Below are 17,505 nucleotides of genomic sequence, written 5' to 3' on the forward strand. Positions count from 1 at the left end.
GTCCACAGCTGCCTCCTGCAAATATGCACTATTCAATCAAACAGACAAGTTAGTTTATAAAAAGGCTCAAGTAGATTAACTCTTATCGGCTTCCCTCATTATACGTGTGAGAGAGAGAGAGAGATCTCTCTTTTTCTATTCCCCTTTCGTCGACCCACGTGCACTTGAACATGAACGAGGAAATTACGTGCAATGACGTTACGTTTCTTTGTGCTCCCCTTGACTGAGGGAATCCCCCAAGAGAGTAGGCTATAATAAATAAGAAACCCAGACATGACAGCACGAACAAAGTGTTTCTTATATACCAGACAGGAGCAGCGATCTATATCTGATCAGGGAGATGGCAAACTTTCAGTTCTGTAAGTCTGCTAGCCGGAAACACTGGTTGCCGAGAGATAAGATACCTTAGTCAACTGCTGTTTTTCTCATGTTATATTGTGTGTTTTTATCATGCAACCTGAATATGGGATTGTGTAGGTTCATAACATGCATGTATTGACTGTTAATATGCTCTTGGCATGCAGACTTCGCCAGCTGTGTGCTGCTGCTGACTTTGAGCTGGCGTACATCTACAGGACTCCCGGTGCGCACTCTCAACGCAGAGAATTGTGCACAATGCTCAATGCTCTTTAAGAGCCTCTTGCTCAATATAACAGAGCTTCTCAACAATGTGAGTACAATTCACTTCTTGTAATACTGTGTTGTTGTTTTTTTTGTTGTTTCTTGTTTTAGGTACACCTCTGTAGTTTTGGAATAATAAATGGCATTATTTTGTTTTCCAGGGTCTTTTGTGTTATGCCATCCCATCTGACAAAGTGGCGCTGAGGAGTAACGCAGACACAGTGCTAACCTGCGCGCCCGTCGTACAGGTGCAACTTCATTTGTTAGTCGTACGAAATATGAATTGATATTTAAATGTCGAATTGAGTTTTAAATTCTCCTAACTTTCGTGTAGCAATTATAATGACACCACAGCTACTGTGCATATATTTTTTACATTTTTACCAAAATATGATCATTTTTTTTACTATGGAAGACTTTCAAGTCATTTTTAAATTAAGAATCTTGGTGGATAAATTTAATGTTGGTCCATCAACTTTTATTGATCAAATTTATAGTTACAAGGTGTTTATGGGTACCTGACTGGACAAGTAAAACAGCAAATGTCTAGTGTTTGAAACATGTCTTTTTTTTAACCAACAGAATTCAGGTTGCATAATGCAAAGAAATTCATCCTTCAGTGAGGTATGCTCCAGTTAAAATATGTTTGTTATTAATCTGTGTTTCTATGGACGTATTCTATCATTCATTCCTCTTCTTAAATAAATAAATAAATATATATATATGTATGTGTGTGTGTATAGATAGATAGATAGATATATAGATCTGATGAGTATTTTGTCTTGTTGGTCTTCACAGAGTGAATGTCTGCGTAACATCATGAAGGACTTGGGTTACTATGCTGCTGCTATTGAGTCCTACCTCAATTTTCCGCTCAGAAGTTCTGTGGAAGAAAAGTCACTTCTGAAACCAACCCTGGGAATGATACAGACCCTGAGGAAGGTTTGTTTATTATGCATGTGTTGGAGGGGTAGAAAACCATACAAAGTAACTGAATCATGATTTAAAGACAAATGTAGGGAAAGAGAATCTCCTGGGAAATAACATTTGAAAGTTGCCTGACAAAATCTTCCTTGGTTTATACAGAACTGCTCCCTGATGCCAGACGCAGGGAATGACTCCTCTGAGGTAATTTTCTATTCCTTCTCTTTGTTTGTTCTGTATTTACTGCTCATGTTTCACTTTTTAAGAAAAAAAAACAATACCAACCGTTGTATTGATTTTGTTTAGTTTGGTAGCTTATTCTTCATACCGTGTCCTCTTCTGTCTTTTAGGACCCTGCCCAGATGTGGGGGAACGCCAGCTTCGACAACAGGCAGGAGATGTGTAAGATGATGAGAGGTTTCCACATTCGAACCATCACCATCAATAGGGCTATGGGCTACATCTCCTCAGGAGACCACATGAAGTAAATATCATCATCATCATCATCATCATCATCATCATCATCCTCATCATCATCATCCAAATCAAGCTATAATCCTCTTCTAGGTCACCACAACCAAACTCTTCTGACCATTCACTACCATAATGTATAACTACTGACCAAGTTGTGCTGTATGCTGTATAATATATTATTAGTGCTCAGGCATAAGCTAGCTGTCTAGAATCCAGCCTTTTTACTCAAGGAGAGATAAATTATAAACTTATGCTAAGGTTAACAGTGAAGGCCATGTTGGCCAGTGTTTGAAGAGAATGTATCTATTTATTAGAGATGTATTTATTTCAACTATTTATTTGATGACATGTGATGTTATTTATTATTTATAATAAAATATTTATTTGATGCTGAAGCAGAGGTGGTATTTTGAATGAAACGGAGTGCAAATATGATACTTTGTTACAAATAGAATTGAAAACTTACTGATGCAGTGGAAGAAGCATCTAAGCCTTTACCTAAGTAAAACAAGGAAAACCAAAATTTAAAACTACTCCATTATGAGCAAAAGTCCTACATTTAAAAGTTGACATAAGCAAAAGTACATTAGTATTAACAAAATGTACTTAAGCAATTAGTACCAGTCAAAAGTTTGGACACAGCTCCTCATTCACTGAAATGAGAAAGTGTGTCCAAACTTTTGGTACCATTGTTGCTGACTGTTTATAAAAATGATTTGAATTATGAAAAATCATGCAAAGGATCACGTTTTGTTTTATTCAGTCAACATTTACTTTTTGTTACTGTCATTACAAAAGTATTTGGATGGACTCAGACCTGAATGTAAACAAGTGCAAAAAGGACAAACTGGAATGTTGGTGGTAAAGCATTTAAAGGAAGTGGCATTGCTCTATCAAAGTAAACACTACTGCAGAATATCAACATGGATGACCCTAAAAACATTCCTCATGCCATTTCTGCAGCTTTTCCAAAATAGTGTTGTTGAGATGTCTGGAGGCAGTACCATTAAGAAGACAAAAAGCTGCTGTGACTATACCATTTAAATGCCCAGTATGTTGAGAGATTGTAACGGAAATATTTCCACAGCATATTTCATTAAACAATATATCAATGCTACCAGGCTGTAGCTGCACTCACTGATGTGGAATATTTCAATTAAGCCCTGCATCAAAATGCTTGTGATTTGTTTTTGTTTTTTTACACAGTACACAAAAACAAGATTCATATTTAACAAAGAAAAAAATGTGCTTTTCAGTCTAAGAAATGTAGGAGTTGATTGAAAGTTCAAGTTAAACATAATAATAAACATCTTGCAACTCCAGCTATCTTACAGGTTCTTATTTGACGAATCAACAGACATAAACAAACAAAACAGACTTTAAAAAGTTTAGAAAAGTAGATAAAAAACGATATATACAGTACATAGTGTGTAGAAATATAAAAAAAATGTAGCTCAGTAATTCAGCCTACTTTGGACAGTCACATGCATGTGATGTAATGCTTAATTGTTTTATAAAAAGTCCCACAAACATAACATCTTAAAGTGAAACAAGATACACAGGTTGGATTTTTTGGACTTTTTTGCAGTTTCAACACTGCAGCACCTACATTTACATCTAGTACTGGCTACATAATTAGCTACTAAACATATCAATGACCTCTACCTTGACCAGTCATTTTTTAACCTGAATGCTAAGCCTTACATTTCTGGCTACACAAAGGTATTTTAAGGTATAGCTTGACTGTTCTGTATTCATTACAGAGCCACGGGACCACATGTGAACAGAATTAGGGGTAAATGCCCATCCAGAGTTAAGACAGTGGCCCTTTTTGTAAAATGCAGCAATACAATGACCCATCAATCATTTTAATGTCCAGAATATTGTTTGTTCAAGATACCAACCCTGGCTTCAGTTCCTGAGATGTTTTTTTTCTTCCCATAGTCAATTTAAGTCACTTCCCTTTCACTTGGCTGCTCAGCTGCCCATCATGTCTGAAAATAGACACAAAAAAACAATAACTTGTTTTGTGTGTTCATCAGAACTACAATGAATCTATAGACTTTTAGTTTTATCAACACGTTTTATCATCAAGGACTTATTACTTATGTCATATAATAGTTTATTTAGTCTGACCAACAAGTGAACAACTGAAAATATTTATTTTATCATCATGTGTGACTAAGAAAAGAAGCACATTTTGGTATTTCTATAGCTGAAACCTGCAAATATTTTAGTTTGAACATTTACTGGAAGTAATCAAGATTTTGACTAATTGACTTAGAGAATTAATCCACTTTTATCAACCATCTTTATATCAGGTATATCATTACCTCGCAGCGTGTGATCGATCTCATTTGGCAAGTCATCCAGATCCTTCACACTCTCCCACAGGTGGGCTGCCGTGGCCTCTCTCGGCCGTCTCCTACTCTTCCACTCCAGCAGCATCTTCAGCTTTTGCATGGTCACATCTTTCTCTCCTGCCTGGATCTCATCCAGCTTACTGGAGCTCACATCCAGATAGATGGCCACCTGCTTCCATTCCTTCCCCAGCCGTTTTGCCACCAGTAGTAGCTGTTTCTCTGACATGTCCTGGCCCTGAGTTGTTGCCGTTTTCACTCCGTCTGGAAAAAACACACACACACACACACACACACATGCACGCACACACACACGCGCACACACACACACACACACAGGTACTTAATTTCAGTATGATTTTAAACAGAGGTGCCTCAGAATATAGCGCCATGTTCAGGTGCTGGTTTCTGTTAATTAGGCAAAGTAAACAAATAATAAATAAACAAAATAAAGTTGTGCCTGAAGAAAAAGTCACCTGACTCATCCTGCGATCGAGGTCTTTTACAGGCCGTTTCTTCTTCTGAGTTGCTGCTGCTCCTCTGTCTGCCTGTGAAAAAGAGAAATGCTGTGAGCATGTTATGATGGTTGAAAAAAAACATGATTCAAAATGAGAAACAATGCACTTACTGTTTGTTCTTTTTCTAGGCTTTTTTTCTTTGTTATCCAAACAGTCCCCTGAAAATATAAAAAGGCAAGAAAAGGCATTATCACTCTGGAGTATAACCCAAAATGCACACTCTGAAACACAATTAGTAGCCAGGTGAAGCCCAGAGAAGACAATTTTGTTCATTTGCAAGTGTCCAGGTTTGAATTTGGTCTCTTTATGGCTTCATGTGTGGCACCACAGTTATTGAAAAGTCATTTCTGGTATTAGACAAAAGTTTTCACTGGGAGACTAAATGCAAGGATACCTTCTCTGATGGTGGCAGACCACACAGTCTCCTCAGTGTTCATCTCTATGAGAGACAATTTAAAAGGAGGAGGCTGCTCAAAGAAAGCTTCAAAGTAGCCTTTCATCTTTGTCACCGCAAGAGTGAATTTCAAATCCTGCACAGAGACACATAAACATAATTTAACTGTGTAGTCAATACATAACAAATGCAAACTTTATATATACGTGAAGTTGAAATATAAATGAGTCTAGGTGAGCGTTACACACCATACATGCATATGCAAAAAACAAACCTCAGGTTTGATCTCCCCTTCTGGCTCACTCGTTAGACGATACGTCCCTTCATCCAGTTTACAAGTGGGAGGCTTAATTATCTGACTGTAGCATTTCTTGTAGCACCGCACCTGGTTTCTTATATCCTAGTTCATATACAGCAGGAGAACAATATGAATTTGAAGTCACTACTTACAGAGGTTAAGCATACTGAATGGTTAGTAGCATCCAATAACACATTTCCCAGTGGCAGAGTGGAAAAAACTGAAGGCATTTCAGAAAAGGAAACCACACTGACCCATGCCCTTTTCAATGATGGTCAGAGTCACATGATGTACATACATGCTACTAGAAAAATAACAATAGGGAAAACACAAATTATTGAATTTCTAGGAACTGTCTAGGTTAGTTTAGGTTAGGTTTCTAGGTTGGAATAAAATTAGTATGATTACTCAAAAGTTGCGCCACCCCCCCCTCCCCCCCCCCCCAAATACTCACAACCACAAACTCACTTCCTTCCAGTAGTGCAGTGTTTAAAAAAATGACTGGGCACATTGTCACGAAACTGTCGTAATGTACAGTAATTCCCACGCCACTCTGACTCTCTTACTGTAAGAATAACATGTTTTGTCCTTTATAATAAAGGCTATTCTAAAAATAAACTATTAACTGCCCGACAACACACCATGACTACAATATGCTGACATATACTCTGTCACCTGATCACAACAAATTCCTTTGAAATCTTTGCTTGAGTTTATTTCACACACATAGACTTCTGCTGTAAATTTAACAAATTATGTCAACATCAAAGCCGCTGCAGTAACAAAAATAGGCAAGAAGTGAAAGTTAGGCCTTGGTTCAAATTCACTTCTTATTTTCTAAACTCTATTTCAAAGGTAAGGGATTTTGCTGGAGTTGTATCCAGTAAACACTTGGCATGATTAAAGGTCATGATTGAAAAATGTAGGGAGGTTTGGGTGATTTTCTTCTGTTTTTTTTGTGGTGTGCATGCAGAGTAGGTGTCAATGACAACACAAAATGTTCAATTGACTTGAAAAGGGTTACGGACAGTTGATATTTCTACAACAAACAAAAGTTTTAAAATGATATATATCTGAATACTGAGTAGTAGGAGATACAGAAACATTACTGGGCTCTTATTTTACAGATTGCGAAAGCAGCTTTTAAGGAAAAACATCTAAAATTTCCAGAACATTTACATTTGCATGTCTGCTTGAAAGGGGCTTCTACTAACAGGTATTGTAGATATAAAATGAAATACAGATCCTGCAACTACAACAAGTGTTGTGGAAATTTTGTTACCAGAACAGCTGTTTAACAAGTTTTAAAATGTTAACAAAACATTTCTTGAGAACCCAGCAGGTGCTTGGTTCAGTAGGTGCACCTGTTGTATTAGGCGTGGGAAAGGTTCATGATGCTCGGAAAACTGTTAATCTAGAGCCTACCTAAAATTATTAAGATATTTTTGTCCATGCATGTGATGAGATGACCATGCCACTGTATTAGTTTGGGTAAACTGAAAAAAAGCTGTAAATGTCACAACAAACCGAACTATCCCTTTAAATGTTTTGCACACCATCCAGTGATGTACACAGTATCCATCAACACTAACCTTGATGTTATTGATTAATGATCTGGTTCCAGCCAACTGTAACCCTGTTGTGGAATCAGTAACAGAATCACTAAACAGATGGACTTTCACGCGTCTGTGCATCTCCTTAATCGGCCGCATTAACATCTTAAAAATAAATACATTACCCAAATTACTCTACCCCCTTACCGCCACTCAAGTCATTTTTTCAGAGATTTAAGAAATTATTTATCAACTTCATCTGGAGCAATAGACGCTCTAGGTTCCATTTTACTTTACCTGCCTCATGAGAGAGGTCTAAAACAGCTACCTTTACCCTTCTGAGCCAAAGAAGCTTGGGAAACCACCCCAAAAAAAATAAAAAAATTCTAAAAAATACTATGTACATCTAGTATAGAGCCCAAGCATATATAGCAGTTTTTGGACGGAGGTTGCTGACACGGTTAACTAGAAAACAAGACTGAATATCCCTTGTTTCCCAAAGTTGTGTTCGGTTGGTTACTGGTTACTAAGAAGACTGACCCTGCAATAATAGGAGAGCAATAGGATAGAAAAATCTCAACAAACCACATAAATCCATATATTGAGGATCTATCCCCATGTGTTGCTATGGAAAAACTAACTAAAACTACTATTACTAAAGGAAAGCTGGGAGTTTCTGAAAATATAAATATGGAGTTTATGAAACTAAATGTCGGTAATGATCAATAAAGCCAAGACTGACCATTTTATTAGTATGTACTGCTTGTTATAATTAAAAACCCTAATAAAAAATATGGAAAACATATTTTTTTAAAACCTTGATGTCAGATGAGCTGTTGGTGGCCAGGTAAATGTGGAAGCTGTAGTTGTTGTTGCCACTGCCCTGCTGTTTGTAGATCAGGACCACCCCGTGGTGCTCTACAGACTGGTTGGTCTGGATGATGGGACCCACGGGAGAGAGGGACGACACACGCCACTTAACATGGCTGCCTGAGTGGTCCATCGTTGGCTCAATGACTGGACGGTTGTCCTTTATGTGCAGGACACTGAATGTCATCTCATTGTCTTGATCTTCATGAAGAAAACAGTAGTTAGGAAAGTTTAATATTTTGTTTTTGCTTTAGTGAAAGTTTAAAAAAGGATTATATTTTGAATTAAATTTTAGTTGAAAATTGAAAAATATATTACAGACAGATGGCCTTGATAACATCCGTCTCATGGGCCAAAATCTTTATTAATCAATATCATATATTGAGTGTAGAAGACACCAGGGCTGAGATGGCCTTGATACTGTATGTATGCTCACCAGCCAGGCAGACAGAGTGAGGAAACTGAATGGACTTGAGGACGGATGCATCCTTGTCAACTGTGTCCACGTTAAATATCGGCCCGGCAAACTTCCAGGAGTCCCGGAGGAATGCGCCAAACTTGGACCAGGACAAGACAGAGTACCGCACAAGGACCCGCTCTGATGCTTCAAACACCAGTCCGGTGACTGAACACTCATATGTGCCCTCTGCCTCCAGCTGCACCCTGAAACACACACAGAGTCACTGATGCTGAACTACAGAAACAATATGACTGTGTACACGCTACAGGAGTACCTGGAAAGCAGAATTTATGAGCCCCTTGTACTTACTGTAATCGCCCCTTCGAGATCCTCCTGGGAGTAACGAGCTCACTGCCATGGCTCTGTCAAATAAACCAACATAGCTTCAAATTATAACATCATCAAAAAAACTAGAGATTGATATGTTCAAAGGACTGCCATGCCCAATGTAAGAAGGACGTCAAATACAAGGATAATCAAACACATCAGGCAGACAACACTGTGAGATAAACATCTGGGTTGTGAACTCACCTGCTGTATGGCTTTGCATTTTTCACAGCATAATTTGAAGTTCCCCTCATCTGTCAGGATGAATTAAAATAAACAGAATGTTATTTACAAGACAGGTGACACGATCTCCAGGACACAGTTATGCTGAAAGATCAGTTTTGATTTTCTCACCTTTCCCATTTGCCACCTCTGCTTTAGGTCCACGGTTGAACTCTAGAGGGTAAAACAATTCATGTCCAATATTACAATATGAAATTCATACGCCTCAGGCTGAAACCTTGTGTCAAGCCTCTGGCAGACACTCTATACAAAACTTTTCACATCCTTGGCCAGTTTTTTGAGTGTAAGTGAGGGTGGAGCACGCTCAATTAATTACATATTGAATTCTGTGTTCCAAAAAAGCCGACATTTTGTGGCATAATTATGTAGTGTGGCTGCCATTAAGATGTGGTTGTGGTTATTTTCCACTCACCATGGCAACAAACTGACATGACGGATGGAATGTAAACAAACAAGTCAGAATAGTTGCTCAGTCTGATAAGGAAGTTTTTTTATTATATGTACTTAATTTGAAGTTTATCTAGATATAATGAACTGCCTCACCATCTTTTGACCCCTCAGCATCGGCCTCGTCATTGTCTAAAAAGAACACAAAGGAGATAAATTTAGCAAAACCAGTCTAGCAATGTTGACTGTATATTATCAGATCATTGAGTTTCAGGCAGCCTGTGAGGCTCTTGGCTCAGTTCTTACCTTCCTCTCCTTCATCCTTCTCAGCGCAGGCTTCTGGTTTAAGTCAAAATATGAGAAAAAAGGACGGTGAGGAACAGAAAAATTATAGGACATATTCAGCATTTTTAGAGACATAGTTATATATGCTTTTTTGCTGGGAGTTAGATGAGACCATAGATACCACTCTCAGATATGGAGGTGATAAAGATCTTCTCATCTAACTCAACAAGAATAAAAATGCATGAATTTAAGAGATGTGATGGAATTAACTAACCTGAGTCTTCCTCCTCTTCTTCCTCAGAGCTTTCTTCAGTGGATGTTCCCGCGTTCTCTGTTTGTTCAATCCATATGAGAGGAACACATGAGAAAGAACCTTTCACTAAATTTATTATATATAATATATAATATATATATTTTTTAATATATTTTTCTCTCCTCTCAACCCTAACCGGTCGAGGCAGATGGGTCCACTCCTGTTAAAAGGGAGTTTTTTCTTGCCACTGTTGCTCATGTGGGAATGTTGGGGACTCTTTAAAGTTAAAACCTGAAGAGTTCAGTTTAGAACCTGCTCTATGCGTAAAGTGCCTTGAGATAACTCTGTTGTGATTCGGCGCTATACAAATAAAGATTGATTGATTGACTGATAAATTTCTAATAAATGACAATTAAAATACCAAATTTAAATGTTAGAAGAAAAAAATAATTAAATGGCAAAACTTGACCCATTTTTTTGTATGGGTTATGAGTAAATGTAGTAAAATTTATTTATATAGCACTTTTAACAGCCATATGTCACAAAGTGCTTTATATTGGCAAGAAAAACTAAATAAAGTAATGCAACAATACACACACAAGAAATATGTTACTATAGACATCTTTATAGATTGATAGATAGATAGATAGATAGATAGATAGACAGATAGACAGATAGATAGATAGATAGATAGATAGATAGATAGATAGATAGATAGATAGATAGATAGATAGCAGGAACAATAATTATGTAATAAGTAAAACAAAGAAAAATGAAATGATGAAATGTGGAAAGAACAAGATGACTTTCATTGGTGTAACTTTCTTGCTTACCTGAACTGCTGCTGTCACTTTCTGTCAGATTATCTGCAACAAATTAGTAATTGTTTAGAGGTTGGTGTTGTTTGGTCGGTAAAAACTGAAGCAATAACGTCAAAACACCTCTACACATCTTATTAGTCATTGCTTTTACCAGATAATTATTAATGTTTGCTTTTATCCATATTACCGTCATCACTACCGGATATTCATCACTTTCGACCCATTTTTGTGGTCATTACCAAACAGTTAATGCATGACCAATTGTAGCTTTCTGGAAGAGTACAGACTTTCATAGTAACGTGTTAATTTAACCTGAATGGGGGAAGTCAAGTGTAGTGAAAAGAGAGCACACAATCATCTGTGAACTTTGTATATATATATATATATATATATATACATATATATATAAAATGACTCTGCTGATTTATTTTTCTCTCGCGCCTATTTAGAGCTAAGAAAACCTCAGGACAGCGATGTGCCCTGTTACTATACTTGTCCACTGTTCTTCACATTCAGGCAGTTTAAGAATTACAAAGGGAAAGCAATTTGGTGAAATGACAAAAATAAGAAGTACAGAGTTTTAACCTCTGTCACTGGGGCTCTTCCTTTAACAGGTACAGCCCCGATGATGACTGAACTCTACTTTTACTTACACTTGTGTACTGTGTGTTGTTTTTAAAAACATGTCGACTTCGTCCATATTAGTCATCAAAAAAGCCCTCAGCAGGTCAGACTTAAATCAACAGATTTTTATTCCCAAGCAGCTGAACTGTGGCACCCTGCGAAGCAGTCTGTGATACGTGCCATGCATTAACATTCTGGCACATTTATACAGATGGGTCCAAAGGAACTGCTGCTCTTCTCTTCCCAGCAGCAGCGAATGTCCATGGACTGGGCCATCTGGCTGAGTGCCTGGCTGGCTAATGGATGGAGCCCATCCTCTCTGGCCCACAGAGTTTTATCTTAGACTAACAAGCAGATGCTGCCATCGCTGCTCCGCTTGCAGCAGCTCCCTCATCAATCTCTCTCCTCCACTTCACTCTATTCGTCTGCGTCGCCTCTCTCTGCACTCTTTCTCTCCACCATTTCTCTCTCCTTGTCCTCACATGCCTTTTCTGGCCAATCTCTTTCTCTGCTGCTGCCTCATCTAGCTAGCTCCCTCTTAACTCTGGCATGGCTGCTTCTCTTCATCAGACTGACAAACAAGGTGGAGAGCAAACACCTGCACATTCACACACACACACACACACACACACACACACACACACACACACACACACACACACACACACACACACACACACACACACACACACACTTGTTAACAGCTTTAAAGGTTTAGGTAGTTTCATGGGTGTTGACTGCCATCTGTTGGTCTAAAAAGAGAACCTCTGTCCTCCATTGACCTCTTAACATCTTAACATACAGTTCCCCCCTTAATGTTAAGGTTGTTAAACTGATCTTCACCTGGTCTTGATATCAACTTCTTCAATGAAGTGACAATATACATTTACAAATGTCAAAAACCAAAGACTTTTTGCAGCTGCAAAGTATTTTTATCAAACAATAAATCCTGTGCATCAATTCAAATTCATCTCCCCAAAATTCAGCCTGAAACATCTACCTTTATCTATCTTTGGTAACCTTGGAATATCCTATAGAATTTAAAACCAACATATTTTTTTGGGAGGGGGGTTTGAACAAAGTTTGGTTGCAAAAGTGTTTGCATGTTAAAAGATCTCTTGGGATGAACCAATGGAATCTGCCCAGCCAGTGTGTAATAACTCATTACCAGCTACATGTGACAGATTTCTGACTTTTGTGGTCAATGTCACCATAAATTTCAGTGTTTCCACATTCAGTTACATTCATTCAGTTGAGTTATCACAATTAGTATGTGGAGAGAAAAGGTCAGACCACTGCATTTCTAATCATCATATATTTTTTCGGGCTTTTTTGCTGTACAGGACAGTGGAGATAGACAGGAAACAGGCAGAGAGAGGGGGAATGACACGCAGGATAAGACCGCTCGGCTCCACCTGCAACGAGGACTGTAGCCTCAACACATGGGGCGGGAGCGCTACCCGCTGAGCTATGCTCAACCCATAGAGGACTTTTTTAAAATGCTAAAACAAAGAGCAAACATTAATAGCAGAGCTTGTAAAGTGTGGTGTTTAGCATTTTACAAAGTAAATGCAAAACTGGGGACAAATGATTGTGCAAAAACCTTGCTGGCCTTTAAGGCAAATGACATGGAAATTCAAGAGGCCAAGCAGTGAGAAGAGAGCAAAGACAGGAAGGAAATCAAAATTAGTGACAAATAAAAGATGGGGTTGTATACTTGTTCAATATATAATGGTTCAAGTAGACTGAAATAGCACAGTCACCATATTAAAAAAGCACACACCTGCTCTGTGAGAAAGTGAAAGGAGAGCGCATGGCCCCAAGGGGGAGGGGAAGGGGTAGAAAATGGGTTCATGTTTACCTTTGTTTTCAGGTGCGGGGATATCTCCGTCTCTGCAACGCAGAAAAGATAACATTCAGACAGCTATAAATTACACAAGAGGCATGCAAGACCGTCTAATGTGTGCCGGCAATCTTAGAAGTTATGGCTTTTGTTATTGTGCAGCTGCATGTTATTGTAGTACACACACTTCTGCTTTCGTACAGAAACACACACGGTCGAGCTAGTTTGAGAAAACAGGAAATGTGTGCAAGCTGCCTGTTTCTCACTTTTTGATACTTCTGACACCAACCCATCCTGTCATACAACAAATTCAAGTCTCCACCCAAATTACCACGCTGACCTACTTTCAGAGCAGTGTTGATGGCACAGGAAACCAGCCAGGGGAAGATACCAGCTGTAGACTGTTGCCATTAAACAAAACTGGACAAAGCCACACTGACACTTTATATGCTTTCCCAAATCAGTGTCACACACACACACACACACACACACAACAGTGTGGCCGGATGATTCATATAGTCATTATTAGTCATATTATTAGTCATATAGGTTGAATTTCATATAGTCATTTATCTACTTTCAGTGGCATCATATTGTGATAATATGATCGTATGATGTCAAAATTTTAAAGGAGTTCAATTCTAAAATAAACATATGAATAATTTGCACACAAAAAACACAATATATACATATTAATAAACCTGATGCATGCTTTTAAAACTATTTGTTAAGACATTTTTGAATTTCTCATCTTATTTGTCACTGACCCACATATACACACACATATATACATAAACATACATACATATATATGCACAAACACACACATAGATAGATAGATAGAATTTAGACAATCAATGAGCAAAGTCCAAGTGCCACAGTTCAAATGTGTCTGAACAGAGGACTGGATAAACATGCAGTCTGAACTTCAACAAGATACAACACGTCTGAGATCTATCAGGGGGAATTGAGGGCAAGCCAAACCCACATGAGAACAAGTTCACCACTAGCAGGCGTAGGTCACAAATTTCGCCCTGCATCTGTCTGTATTTATTTCCCTGTTTCTCTCCCTCTACTTGTACAAATGATGAAGTAGGTCACAGAAAAATAAAATGACATAAGGATAAAGGTTATTAAGACGTAGTTATTAAAATACTGGTCCTTAATTTGCCATGTGTTAATCTTGATAAGGCACCATAGTTTCCTATTGTTTTCAAACATCTGCCCAGGAAACACTTTTTTTCTACTCATCAAGGTCACTATGCCAGACAAACAACTCAGAGGCTCATTAGTTACCAATAGTAACCATTATCTGAGGTTATCGTTTCTTCTTTTGCTCTAATGTGTTCAGACACAATGAATTGCGCCTCGGCATGAGTTCTTATTTCTATCTTCCTTTTACAACACGCGATAATAAAATCTGTCTGTCTCTGGTTCAGAGATAAAGGCCACAACATTTACATGCTTCCTACAACTTCCTATTCACACAAAGAAGAGAGAGGACATGTGTTTGTAGATAAACAACTGTCAGTTGGCCGTGGTCTACTACACAGCAGTAAAAACACAAGAACCTGTTGACCTTTGATACTTTTTTTTTTTAAATTAATATTATACCACTCTGTTTTCACTTCACATCACTGAATACCTTTAATCAAAATGTGACCCTGTAAGCTTATATTATACTGCCTGTGCTCCTCTCTTTATATTAGACCTCATACATGTCCCTTATGCCTATTTATCATTTTTTATTATTATTTACTGAATATGTTATAGGCTGTAGTACACTTGTTATATTATATTGTTTACTTATCTACTTTTCCAGCCCTCATCAACTGGCTGAATACACATACGGACAATGAGTCATCAGTATCACCTTACCTGCCTGTGCTTCACAATACAACTCATAATGAATATTGTATGACTCTTGTGCAACTAATCTGAGCTTCACCATCTGTTTTGCATATATTATATAAAATATTAGGATGTTTAACATTTTAAATCATCCCTAATGATGATTAACTGAAAGCAGGTGGTTATATTTATGTGCTTATATTAGTTAAAGTGCTTGTTTTTAGTCCACTCTATGATGAGGTCACATTGACAAAACATCACACATGGCACACATTTTTCATTTTTACAGTATCACTAAAAGCATGTTTGTATTAAACAGTATGACTTAACTTAATATACAGTTATTATCAATCTTGGTTGGTTTACATGATGTCACATTGTTGTCAGTGACTCATCACATTGTATCAACACAACAGCGTGCAAGGCAACAAAGAGATCACTGCTTCCGTTTGATCCTATGTGCATTTGTTACAACTATTAAAGCGATGGTTGCAGATTTATTTCTTTTGCTTAAAATGTACTAAAACAGATGACCCCAAATAACCGAGAAAAACAAAAGACTCCACTTCCTGTGTTGACGCTTTAAGCAGTTCTAGCGTTGCATTTATTCCCTGCAGTCGAAACATTGACTTAAAGCCAAGTCAACGCTCTCTGTCTTTATGGTGAGATATTTAAAATAGTCTTACCCGTTCTCCAGATGACGAGCCGCTCCGCAGCTCGCCATCTCTGCCACCATCCTCTCTCTGTAATCAAACCCCGTTACAGTTTACTTTCTCTTCTCCCACAGCGTGCAGCGTCTGCGCGTAAAAAGCACCTGAAAGGCAAAATGGTGCAACCATTGGCTATCGGTGTCTGCTTAAAGCTCTATGCAGTAATTGGCGCATTACTGGTCATCAGAGCCCTCGTCGCTCGACAACTTCTTCACAACAATTGTCCATGTGAGTGCAGCAACCCTTCTTAAAATAAACGAAACATCTGGATGTTATCGAATAAAAGCGCGTATCGTTTCCAAAAAACCCAAAAACAAAACAGTCTTCCAGTCTTTTTGCAGTGATGTGGATGTATTGTTTGTCTTCACAGATAGTACCCGTGTTGTGGATGCAACAAATACAACACAGATCTTATCACCATGTTGTTCAATACTGCACAGTACACTGCAGTAGACGCCACTAGGTGGATCTGCGGTACTGCGCAGTTGCGGCGCAGCGCGGGAACGCACATCAATGAACGTAACATGTGGGCGGGGAGCAGCATCCCGCCTTCAGCATGGGCTTTGTAGAATTATGCTGATGAATTATAGCCGGATCTCTGCTGCCACCCAACATACACACAGATTTTTATATATCAGAGATACAAAGAATACACTATGAAATCAGTTAAAAGGACAGTGAGGCTATACTGTACACACCTTACACAGCAGTAACATATCTGACCCTGGTGTTTGTGGAAAGACAACAGAGGATAAAGTGAAACATCCTAGAAATTTGTAGACATCTGTTCATCTTTTTTGCATCACCAAAATAAGTTTATTCTAAAATGGACTGTCCCAGTAAAGGAACGACAAAGTAGTCTAGAGAATCAAGCAAACTGTGATTTTGTTTACTCTAGTTTACAAATAAGGTGTCTGTATTAATCTTTTTTTTTTTCTTAGTTGCACATGTTCTCCCACACAGAAAGCAGCAAACACTCCACAGTGCAAGTAGGTCACTTTAAGCGGGAAAACATGCACATCAGATTACCAGGCTGCATTACGGGCAACACACCACCAGATGTCACATCACACAACAAAAAGTACAAGTAAGCAGCAACACTGAGCCCCTTGCACCGGAAGACATATTCAAACTTGATTCATGTGTTTGACATTGTAGAATAAGGTTAATAATGACATGTGTAAAGAATCAAAGGAGTCTAAAAACTTCAGTCAGTATCTATCACAGCTCACTGCCCAGCAGAGACAGCAAGAAGGGGAGGGAGAGCTCTCTGTGGGATGTCCAGTGGGAGAAATGAGTGAAGGATCAAGGGCTTTCCTATTGATCTTCCACTCATTGATCTCATCCCTTGCTCCTCTCTCCATCCACCCGTCCAACTTTTTACGGATGGATATGGAATTTGCAGCAGAGAGGAGGAGGGACACAAAGAGAGCAAGAGATACTGAGATGCCGCAGACTAACAAGAACACTATCCAAGTCTGAGAGTCTAAAGGGAGAGATCAGCTCCTCTGTGCAAGGAGACAGCACGACATCAGACTCAGTGGCGAGACGATACCCCCAATACCCCAGGAAATTAGAGGAGATAAAATGAGAGCAGTGGAGGAGGAGGATGAGGAGGAGGAGGAGGAGGAGGAGGGGGACAGGAAAGGTCAAAAGGAACAGGAGAGATGTGCATGGATGCGAGGAGAG

The 17,505-nt window shown here is 38.5% G+C and overlaps 2 protein-coding genes across 2 annotated transcripts; one reads left to right on the forward strand and one right to left on the reverse strand.

Annotated features, from left to right (window-relative positions):
* The first annotated feature begins 192 nt into the window (after window positions 1-192).
* On the forward strand, window positions 193-2,033 carry LOC128359922 (interleukin-12 subunit alpha-like). Its single transcript, XM_053320235.1, has 7 exons — window positions 193-244; window positions 525-670; window positions 783-869; window positions 1,204-1,245; window positions 1,420-1,563; window positions 1,708-1,749; window positions 1,896-2,033. Exons 1-7 carry the CDS (start codon window positions 193-195, stop codon window positions 2,031-2,033), a joined length of 651 nt encoding a protein of 216 aa, XP_053176210.1.
* A 736-nt stretch (window positions 2,034-2,769) lies between these two features.
* Window positions 2,770-16,076, reverse strand: si:dkeyp-97b10.3 (uncharacterized). Its single transcript, XM_053321030.1, has 17 exons — window positions 15,793-16,076; window positions 13,274-13,305; window positions 10,801-10,833; window positions 9,989-10,045; window positions 9,736-9,768; window positions 9,586-9,621; window positions 9,154-9,195; window positions 9,004-9,053; window positions 8,782-8,834; window positions 8,449-8,675; window positions 7,960-8,213; window positions 5,566-5,691; window positions 5,292-5,427; window positions 5,008-5,055; window positions 4,856-4,927; window positions 4,353-4,643; window positions 2,770-4,013 (listed from the first exon to the last, which is right to left on the reverse strand). The coding sequence occupies exons 1-17, from the start codon at window positions 15,840-15,842 to the stop codon at window positions 3,997-3,999; spliced, it is 1,557 nt and encodes a 518-aa protein (XP_053177005.1). The 5' UTR covers window positions 15,843-16,076; the 3' UTR covers window positions 2,770-3,996.
* Between the last annotated feature and the right edge of the window lie 1,429 nt (window positions 16,077-17,505).

This window comes from Scomber japonicus, chromosome 6, assembly GCF_027409825.1.
Source record: "Scomber japonicus isolate fScoJap1 chromosome 6, fScoJap1.pri, whole genome shotgun sequence".
Lineage (NCBI taxonomy): Eukaryota > Metazoa > Chordata > Actinopteri > Scombriformes > Scombridae > Scomber > Scomber japonicus.

Bases quoted from the DNA above. Each gene is read 5' to 3' on its own strand.
- LOC128359922 (XM_053320235.1), top strand. From the start codon at position 193: ATGACGTTACGTTTCTTTGTGCTCCCCTTGACTGAGGGAATCCCCCAA. The intron at 245-524 runs GTAGGCTATAAT...CTTGGCATGCAG, and splicing joins TGAGGGAATCCCCCAAGAGA to ACTTCGCCAGCTGTGTGCTG. The intron at 1,750-1,895 runs GTAATTTTCTAT...TCTGTCTTTTAG, and splicing joins CAGGGAATGACTCCTCTGAG to GACCCTGCCCAGATGTGGGG.
- si:dkeyp-97b10.3 (XM_053321030.1), bottom strand. From the start codon at position 15,842: ATGGTGGCAGAGATGGCGAGCTGCGGAGCGGCTCGTCATCTGGAGAAC. The intron at 9,196-9,585 runs GTGAGGCAGTTC...TTTACCCTCTAG, and splicing joins TGCTGAGGGGTCAAAAGATG to AGTTCAACCGTGGACCTAAA. The intron at 8,214-8,448 runs GTGAGCATACAT...TTCTTCATGAAG, and splicing joins TCACTCTGTCTGCCTGGCTG to ATCAAGACAATGAGATGACA.